At 35.1% G+C, this 10,729-nt stretch overlaps 1 protein-coding gene and 1 pseudogene across 1 annotated transcript; one reads left to right on the top strand and one right to left on the bottom strand.

Annotated features, from left to right (window-relative positions):
* Positions 1 to 3,809: 3,809 nt before the first annotated feature.
* LOC140983962 (uncharacterized) lies at positions 3,810 to 4,408 on the top strand (annotated as a pseudogene).
* Positions 4,409 to 4,900: 492 nt separating this feature from the next.
* Positions 4,901 to 9,908, bottom strand: LOC140984301 (probable serine/threonine-protein kinase At1g54610). Its single transcript, XM_073451601.1, has 8 exons — positions 8,899 to 9,908; positions 8,230 to 8,514; positions 7,820 to 8,137; positions 7,445 to 7,672; positions 7,131 to 7,231; positions 6,810 to 6,924; positions 5,589 to 6,056; positions 4,901 to 5,311 (listed from the first exon to the last, which is right to left on the bottom strand). Exons 1-8 carry the CDS (start codon positions 9,304 to 9,306, stop codon positions 5,147 to 5,149), a joined length of 2,088 nt encoding a protein of 695 aa, XP_073307702.1. The 5' UTR covers positions 9,307 to 9,908; the 3' UTR covers positions 4,901 to 5,146.
* Between the last annotated feature and the right edge of the window lie 821 nt (positions 9,909 to 10,729).

The following is a 10,729-nucleotide window of genomic DNA, read 5'->3' as shown; positions in this document are numbered from 1 at the left end:
GCACCATTCCACCAATTTTCCAATAAGCTCTTCGTGCCAATGTATCTGGATTTCCAGGTACATATTCCCTTATGAGCATTTCTCTCCAGGGACTTTGCATTTTTGCGAAGAAAAGCTGCATAGCTATGTCTTCTTCGACTCCTGAATTCCATCTATATTTAGTGAATAACATAATGTATTCATCTACTAAACAGATGTCATGTAATTCAAGACTATACAGAGCTTGAGTATATTTTTTCCTCTTCTCTGTGTCTTGACTATTAAAATAGTCTACCCCTATAAATTGTGCTTTAAATAGGGTAGCCATTCTTCCGGCTATCTCGCTTAGAGATTCTCCGGCTAGGACCGACTCTTTAGTTTCCACTGAAGTCATGTCCCAAGCAATTTTCACTGATCCCATAAGACTCATTTCTAGGAGTTTAATGAATCCTTCTCTGTTGAGATCAAGTGTTCCTGCTGCAATTCTCATAGCAGATGTCCAATCATCTATGAGTTCTTCTCTGTTTTTGAAATCTAATACATCAAGGTTAAGCATAACCCCGTAAGGATGTATAGGATCTAAAACAGTTTTCCCATAGGGGGTTTGGTGCAAGGGAATTTGATTTCTCCTTGTCCTTGTTCCCGCAGGGTGTGAACCTCCACCAGTATGGAAATCAGTTTGAGATTCTCTCATGTGTATATTTTGAGATCCCACACTTACCCTTGGTGGTTCCTGTGAAGATGACCAAGTTATAGCAGGTGTTTCACCTCCTGCTGTGTTCATCTTTAGATCTACAACTTTGAGATTTGCGAAAGATTCTGCAAGCTCTTGTAGATCCTCTAGACCAATTCTTTCTAAAGTTGTCATCAGATTAATTTCTTTTCTGAGACAGACTTAATTAGATTGATCATCTTTTCTTCTTCAGTCAAAGGTTTTGACACCACTCTGGCCTTTCCTTGTTGATGTAACAAAGGTTCAGTACCAAATGATGGTGGTAACCATCCTCCTGAAGTTCTTTTACTAGAACCTGGTTGTTGTTCTAGTTTCTGAATTCTTGTTTGAATATCCTTTAATATTCCAAGAATTTCTTCCTGGTTTTCAAGGATTTTTTCAACTCGTTGTGGTACAAAATATAGCATATTGCCATAGTTTTGTACTGTTTTCTGAATTTCTCTAAGATCTAAAGAGAGCTTAGAAGAATCTGGTATAATTTCCATAAACTTATTAGATTGAATCATAAGTTTACCTGAGGGTGCTGATGCTTCCCTTTCTTTTTCTGATATCTAACAGTAGTTAGATTCTCTTGTTTATATTCCAAAATATTGGAATAATTCTTGTAAATTACTTTTCTCGAACCTAAGTTCGGATTCATAATTTTCGAAATTCTCCTCCTCAAACATTTCGTTTCTTTGAATAAATTTTTTGTTTGAAATAAATTAACCTTAAACTCTGATACCATTTTAGAAGCGCGAGGATCAATTAAAATCAAAATAGGAGGTAAAGGGCAATTTTGGTATTTTTAAAGAAAATTTCTCTCTCCAGGTACTAAAACCCAAACCTATTTACAAAAGGTATTGAATCTCAATTAACCCTTAAATTAAATCTTGACTCATTGTCAGCCAAAACATGAAAATTAATGTCAATCAAATTACCGTGAAAGATAAAGAGAGAGTCGGGTATTGATGGGTCTCAAATGGATCATGGTACCAAAGTACGGCGTGCGTTGATCGTTAACTACAAATTTGTAAAAGGTCAAACTGAACAAACCAACCTTATATTTTTAAGATTCCGACTGCAATGTGTTAAGATTGAAACTTAGACCTAACTCAACCCCAAAAGCTAGCTCAAGGGAGGAGGATTGTCCAAGTCTATATATGCAACTCCCAGGTTATTTATCCAATAGATGTGGGACAACTAACACACTCCCTCATGCCCAGGAATGAACATCTGGAGCGTGAAGTTTACAAATGACCCAAATATGGGCAGAACAGGTGGCCCAATTATGGACAATCCATCACATAACGGTGGAACCTGAGCTCTGATACCTGTTAAGATTGAAACTTGGACCTAACTCAACCCTAAAATCTAGCTCAAAGGAGGAGGATTGTCCAAGTCCATATATGCAACTCCCAGGTTATTTATTCAACCGATATGGAACAACTAACACAATGTTTTCTATGCTCTGTTTTCCTTTCAAAAGAGAATATATCTGCCACTGTTTACGGGGTTTTTTTAAAAATATTATAAATTAATAAAACCATTGTCAAAATGTGGCAAACTGTAAAAGATTGTAAAACTAGTACAATCCGGGACTTCCTGTCCCGGATTCACAATTTTTTTTTTTTAAAAAAAAAAAGAAAGTGGGGCTGCCAGACTGGCACGGATTCTAAGAATCCGTGTCCAATCCGTGTGTCCGGATTTTTAACTTTTTTAATTTTTTTTAAAAAAATAAATAAAGGGAGATCGACGACTGTTTGTGCAAAACGGTTTAACCAAAAACCGTCGCTAAGGCACGGATTCAAAAAATCCTTGTTAGACTGTCACGGATTCTTCCTTTAAGTAGAAATGCAGGTATTCTTTTCATCATCGCCGAAAATAATTGTTCCTCACATTCATTCATTCTCGCTTAATTCTTTCATCCGCAAATACAACACATTCTCCGTATTTTCACCCATCTTGCAAACAAAAAATCATTACTTAACAAATATTATATTTTTTTTCAACAAAATTTAACTACATATTTTAAATTAAACGAAATTTATTTAAAATTTCTGGCTCGAAAAAAAACGTATTTGTTGATGACAAATTCGTAATAAAACTAATAACTGTAATTAAATAATTTCTTTAAAAAACAATAATGCTTCATAATATGTAACATTTAATTATAATAAATACATTCGTAATAATATACTTATAATAAATATATTATTAATAAGAATAAAGACAATTCTAACCTAATCCGGGAGATTTACTACTTGTTATAAAATAATATATACGTGTCATTTTTTTTAATTTTACTATTAATTTTAGTTTGGTTATTAGCTAATTCCTGTCACTAATAATTATTTTTTCCACTAAATCATTTTTTCTTAAAATATATCACTCATTAACATAAATAAAAAAATATATAAAAAAACAAATTGAGAATAAGTTTTAAAATTTCACGTAAATTTAACCTCCGTAATAAAAAATACAATTAATATTATAATTAAATATGATGTCAAAAAAAATATTATAATTATATATGATGTCAAAAAAAATATTATAATTATATATATATTATACATAAAATTTCACGTAATTTTAACCTCCGTAATTTATAATACAATTAATATTATAACTATTGTTATTAATTAAAACTTAAAACTGGTATAATAAACGAACAATATAAAATATACTAAACAAAAAAATATTGTTACCTCTTAATATTCTGAAAAATAGCGACGGTTTTGCATAATCAATCGCCGATATATGGACAGACACGGAGTCTTAGAATCCGTGCCAGTCTGGCACGGATTCTCTTTTTTTTAAAAAAAAAATAATAAAAAATTTGAATCCGGGACAGTAAATCTCGAATGGTACTGATTTTACAAATTTTTACTATTTGTCACATTTTTACAATGGTTTTATTAATTTATAATATTTTTAAAAAAAATCCGTTTATGATCTAAAATTAAAATAAATTTGAAATATGAGAGTGACATAATCGCACTCGTCAGTTTGTTGAAGTTTCAATATCTATCCCAGTTGACGCACTCGTATCCATCCCAACAGTATAAATAGCATGATCCCAACTCATGACATTTAGTGTTATCAAGAAAAATGGAGAATGCGTTCATCCCGGAGGATTGCTCCAAGAATTGAGAGGAAAATCAGAGAGAAAAATAGGAGAAATGGGATGAAGATTCTTTGCTCCCAGCTTCTTTCTCTTCTTCATCTAGATGATACTTCCAAGGCAAATTAATCTTGAATTACCCACATATTGCATATATATATTAATATATTCGACGATGAGATGGTGAAATGATCAATGCAGGAGAGGTTCACACTCGAGGATAAAATTAATAGGCGAAGCCGCGGAATACATCAGAGTCCATGAAGCTCAAAACTTGAGAACATCAAGCAAAAGAAGGAATCCCTTTCGCGAAGAAAGCGAACTCAACCGTCCGTTACAAGCGATCGACCTCTTCTTGAAGTTCAAGAAATGGGACCAAAGCTGGATGTGGGTTATAGCAAATGAAGTAGATGGCTACTCTAGGTTCCATCGGCTCGTTAAGTTGCTTCGTCGACATGGATCCATGGGAACTCGACGATCCAGATTCTGCATGACAAGGTTAGGCCTCACCACATTATAATTATAATATATAAGTGGAACAGAAACCGAATCGTTAGGAAATTATTTGATTTCATTTTCGCTTAAAATTTATTTTAACCGAAATGTATTCATTTAAATTTTAATTGTCAAGAAATAAGTAGCTCTGGTGCATTTTTGTATTATATACGTAGGAGAGGGAGGGGGTTTCCGACCTCTCCCTATTATGTCACTGGGCGAAGAGGTCGTGACATATTTTATAATGGTTTTATGATTTCTTACAAGGGTTGTCTCTATCTTTGAGTGCAACAACAATGTCAAGAAAGATGAAGGAACTCGTTTGTGAGACTTCAAACAGTGCAACAATGGAGCCACGATGAAACTCATGTGACACTGCAATAGAAGTGAATAAATCTTGCATGATAATTTCAAGTCGAATGTATAATTTCCAAATATATTATTTATACATGCATAATTTTTTTATAACTAAAAGAAATTTGTTGTTTGCAAATGTAATTTTTTCTCATTACCACTAAAATGTCCGTATTAGGTAAGGAATTTTCGGATAATATGATCAAATTTGTTTATTATAGGATAGACAAAGGGGCTACATTTGAATACTCCTCACATATAGAACTAAAATGACAAATCTTCTACAAATACAAAACCAAAATTGCAATTATGTTGCGATTCCATTTCATGCAAAGATTTGATGATGATTCTGAAAATTTTGAAACATTAATCTTCAGTAGAAAGAACTCTACACTAAAATATATACACGGGAGGAAACCATCCTCTCTATCTTGAATTAGTTATATTCCAGGTATCAACTGGATGAAACTTCAAATGCGTGCCTACTGAGGCCGGGATCTACCAGTTTTTGCTTTTTCGTGCCTCAAGCGTCGCGCGACTTCTTGGATCCTGCGATCATGCTCCTTGAGAACCTGGTCTATATTATTTGAAGGAACAAGTATTGGACCTGAGAAATGATATTTTCCCTCTTTGTTGCCATGTCCATCCTGAGGAGAGCATACAAGAAAGCCTTTTATAAGCCAAACAGATCAACACCCGCAGGAATAGGGGGGCGATGCACAATTTTTGTAAAAATTGCATATTTCTCCCTTAAATCTATTAAATCAACCCTCTCCCGAATTCCTGGATCTCCAACCAACTCTAGACACTATACAAAAACATGAAGCTACTGGGAATAAGGTTATTAGTTAGGGCAGAAGTAGAAAGATGCCGAAATTACAAGGCAAAAATAAGCTAATATGCAAGTTGAGCGCTGAAACTTACCATAACTGGTTCTTTCGTGCTAGCTCTTCCGTTTCCTATATGTCGAGTGCCAGAAAAGATACGCATGGGATGTTTTCGATCCTGTTTCCTCGCTGGAACTCCAAATGATTCCGAAAGTCTACCTACTTGACTTGCAGCTTCTGCATGTGAAGAAGCCAACTTGTCTCGTGATTCAGCTTTTGAAAAAGCCCTGGATGCTACCAAACCTGATAGTGCAGATAAATCACTTCTATTAGAACCAGTGGAAATATCGTCGTTTTTCCTTCCCGAGTACGTCCACCCCACTCCTGAGGCAAGGGGCCCTGAATGAGAATATCTTTCTGGATGTTTCTGTGGTTGATCTTTGTTCGTTTGTATTATGCCTTGTACAGGTTGCAGGGGATCAATTGGAAAACCCGAAGCAACTTCTTCCTCCTGAGAGTTGAACAATTCGCTTCGGCTTTTTGAATTAGGATGGCCTTGCCTCCTCTGGGAAAAAAATAAAGCCAAAAAAAAATGCCAGATTCCGATTTATCAGGCCACAGAAAAAATGAGGGAAAAAATGGGATTGGGGAAGAGTGAACCGGAAGACAAGCATAAACATAATATCGATTTCCAGTATGTGCTATCCAAAAACTATTGAAGCTTCATATATCACGATAACAGTCACGATAACAGAGAGCAAATAGCGAAGACTAAAAAGCTCGTTAGAAAAAGACTCGAGCTTTCATCATTAAGATATTACTTCTCACTGTAAAAATGGACCGGATCGACCCACTTCACACATATAGATCCGTAAGACGTCTCATAGGAGACATACTTAGGTATTTTTGGTCTCAAATACTACCAATTTTTTCCCCAAAAATACCTCTCCATACTAATATTATTTTATGAAATTAAAATAAGATTAAAAAAATAAAACTCGAATTAACACTGAATGGGACAATGAAATTTAATGTATAAGTATATATATGCTAGTGTTGTGTGCCAAGAGGACTAGTTGTGATTATATGTTCAGGAGGAAGCTGCAGTAGTTTGAATTCTTCACAACACAGTATGAGGATTGATTCGGGATGGGAAAATTAAAGCAGCAGCGCTAGCATCCAAAACAATGCTTTAGATTCAAACGTAAATTTAAATTTTGTTTAAAATATGTGGAATGATTTCTGGGTTTCCAAAAATAGAATAGTTCAAGGAAGACAAAGTTGCCAAATTGAGTTTACGACTGGATCTACCAAATACCTGCATCGATCTTGCTAACTCGGCATTAGCATCGGGTACTGGAGCAGCTTGCAATTCCTTCATTCTTTTGGATTCATTTGCACCCCTTGGTCCCTTAACTCCATAGAGTCCTTGCCTGTAAAATTAAAGTTCAAAAAACAAGCTAACAAGCCAGCAAAATTGAGTAACAATGTCCTTTCTCCCTTAATTAGAGTCCCATTTAGTGCAAATGTATCTTTAGAAGGCTTATTTGGCAATAAATCAAAAGTTCAAAACTAAAGAAACTCATTTTTTACAAATAAGTAGCCAACATAGAAGACGCAATAAGGTCACAGCACACACCTTCTTGCCTCCTCTTCCCGTAGTTTTGCATCTATTTCTTTGCTTGGAGGGTACTTTGGTAAACTTGATGGAGAGCAAGCAAATGGCTTTGTCAAGAAGAACTGTAAAAAAAAGAATAAACATAAAAACATAGAGCACAATATGATATCCATAATTAAAGACCTTATCCTAAATTGGACAAAGGGGCATCGGCTAACTAGTATCCCAACCCCCATAGATGATTCTAGGATAGTGGCAAATATATCCACACACACATATATAATACACATATATTTATATAGAGGGAGAGAGAGGGAGAAAGGGAAAGAACTAACCTCACTTTTGAGAGCATTAGCGGCAGTAAACCGACCAGAAGGATCAATTGAGAGTAAGGTCTCCATGAGGCTCACAGCAGCAGCGGGAACATCCTTAAATGTTTCAGCAATTCGCCGTCTATATGGCTGAACTGGCTTAAACACAGTTGAATGAGGTAAGTTTGAGTTCCTCCAGTAATCCTCGGAGGGAGAACCACAAAGCTTGAATATCTTATGTAATTGCTCAACCTAAAACGTTAAAAGACAGGTTTTATGAAAAGAACTGCCAAAGGAATGAGCCGTATTTGAGGAAAAGAAAAAACATGTACTAAATTCTCTATATAAGTATCCTGCAACTATGAGTTCGCATGATAAAAGCCCTGTTCCGAATAATACCTCTGTCCTACCAGGCATGATGGGCTTGCCGACACATAATTCTCCAAGGATACAGCCAGTACTCCATAAATCCACAGCAACTCCATACTGAGTTGCTCCAAGTAAAAGTTCTGGTGGCCGATACCACAAAGTCACAACACGGCTTGTTAATGGAACACTTTGACGACTATCAAAACAACATGCTAAGCCAAAATCTGCGATCTTCAAGATGCCATTATTATCAATTAAAAGATTTGAACCCTTAATATCTCGATGCAGGACACCATGATTATGACAATGTTCTAATCCAGACAACAGCTGCTGCATGTAGCACTTCACCTGAAAATAAACCAGAAACCAAGGTAACAATTTTTCCAATTAGTGTTGCATTTAAGGCAAAGAAACAAGATAGAGAATTTATTGAAAATTACCTGAGCCTCCGTAAACTTGACTCCAGGAAGTGAAGCGAGTCCAGTGAGATCATGTTCCATGTATTCGAAAACAAGATATAAACTGGACGATGTTCTTGAAGTGACCAAGCCTTCCAGTTTAATTATATTTGGATGATCAAGGCTTCGCAAAATAAGAATCTCCCTTGCCATAAACTTGACACTTTCTGGATCCATATTATCAAAACGAACTTTTTTAAGAGCAACAACTTTGTTTTGCAGGAGATCACGACCCTTGTACACGCTACTGTAAGTTCCCTGGCCAATCTGCAATTAAAAAATGTTATTACAAAATAACCAAAATAAATCACATAAAGATACAACATAAATTCCCTGGCCGATCCCTTGTATATGAGTGGAAGAGATTTTTTGCCATAAAAAAGTTGAAAACTTTGTAATATGCACACTATTTTCATTCTGGGATGCAGTCTTTGGATATACTTCTCTGCAACAGTCCCAGGTAACCATTAACTAGAACAAGACCAGCATACATCAAAAACAATTTAGTTGGTAAAACCTTTAAACGCTCGAATTTTTGCTTAACTACATGCTTTAGTTTGATTTAGAAAAAGTATTCAAATCATACTTTATTTACAAAATAAAAAAGTACAGTTCTTATAATAAATTCAACAAGAAGACCAAAATATTTACCTTATCAAGCTTTTCAAAAGTATCTGCTTTCCGGGGTACCCATCCCCGAAGAGCTTCACCTGCTCCCGCAACGAGCCAAGATGGCCATCCAGCTGCAACCTGTTCTCCTTCTACAGCTTTAGGAATATTTGCCACTAGAGGAAATTTGTTCGCAGCTTCAGGGGCCTCTCTTTTCTTGTCATAGTAATCATCTCTCACCCTTCTTGATCCGTTTACTTTTTTATCAATCAATCCAATTCTTACACTACGATTCTCCAAGTTTTCCTTCAGACGAAAGCTCTCTTCTCTTTTTGAGGAAATCGCTCGAGCCACACGTAATTCTGATGTTTTCCTGATCAATTCTCTCTGCTTTGGGCTCTCCTCGCCGTCTTTGATTACTGAAGAAGCTTTACCACACACACAACCCATAGTTTTTCACCGATAACAAACAAATCCCCTCTTCCAAACTCGTAAATAACAGTCAATCCACTTTACAATCCTTCAAAACTTCTTACTTATCACAAACACGTGAAGAAAATAGCATCATACAAGGCGAATCCAATCACATAAACCAAGACCCAATTCAGTACATAATTCGATACTCTCATGCAACACCGCCCGGAGTTTGAAACAAAAAAACTCAGCTTCTACAACAACTCAAAACCACAAACCATATAAATTTACGCAATAGCTTCACGCACAACAGTATATCGAAAAAGAACCAAACTTTAGTACCGGATCAAAGAAGATCAATTGCCAGATTCTCGAAATTCAAATCTTGAACAAATATGAAACAATCCCAGATACAGTCTGCTCGGATTGATTATCTGCCACAAAATTCTTCAGGGAACAATGAAAAAGACTGGGTCTTGAATAAAATTAAAGAGCTATGTATTGACTATTCAACACGCTTAATAAAAATTAACTAAAATAATGATGCTCTAGAAATACAAATCCTATCTTTTTTAGATAGAAACGATGAATGCCGGCAAGTTTTCTCTCTCTATATAAACTGAAAAAGTTTCACGGTCAAGACTCGAAGACGGCGTGTCACTCTCCTTTTTCCAACTACAGATTGGTAATTTTCTTTATTATTTTTTTATACTTTCCTTCTCTTTTCTTTTTCCTTCGTCCAAAAAATAATATCGTGTATAATATGTTGTGAAAAAGTAAAAATTTACGGTAAAAGTAAAAATCTCAAACTCTCAAAATTATCACACTACACACTTTATAATATTTTTCTCTCAACTCAATTGTGATTTTCTTCACAAATGAGAGATCTATTTATAGAAAATTTTTACAAATAATCCAAAAATAAAATACATCATTACCTACATCATCACACACTAATTTTCAATATTCAACACCTAATTTTCAACATTCAACATTCACATTTTCAACACAAATATTTTTCACATTTTTAAATAATTGTTCAACACTCCCCCTTGTGATGATGATCATAATGATTGTCTTCATTATGTGTTTTTATACTGCCTCGTTAAAAACCTTACTAGGAAAAACCCATTGGGATAAAAACCATAGTAAGGGAAAAAGAGTGCAGTCACGTAAACTCCCCCTCATATTGACACGAACAATTCTTCACAGATTTAGTAGATTGCGCATCCCAATATTATATATATGCTTTCTGAATATTGTAGTAGGAAGTGCCTTTGTGAAGAGATCTGATGAGTTTTCACTTGATTGAATGTGACGAACATCAATACATTTATTCTTCTCAAGCTCTTTGGTGAATGCGAAGAACTTAGGAGGAATATGTTTAGTTCTGTCGCTTTTTATGTATCCTTCTTTCATTTGAGCAACACATGCAGCATTATCTTCATATAGTATCACA

This window comes from Primulina huaijiensis, chromosome 9 (assembly GCF_012295235.1).
Source record: "Primulina huaijiensis isolate GDHJ02 chromosome 9, ASM1229523v2, whole genome shotgun sequence".
Taxonomy (NCBI): Eukaryota; Viridiplantae; Streptophyta; class Magnoliopsida; order Lamiales; family Gesneriaceae; genus Primulina; species Primulina huaijiensis.
The sequence above is the reverse complement of the archived record's forward strand: the minus strand, read 5'-3'. Positions and strand labels throughout refer to the sequence as shown.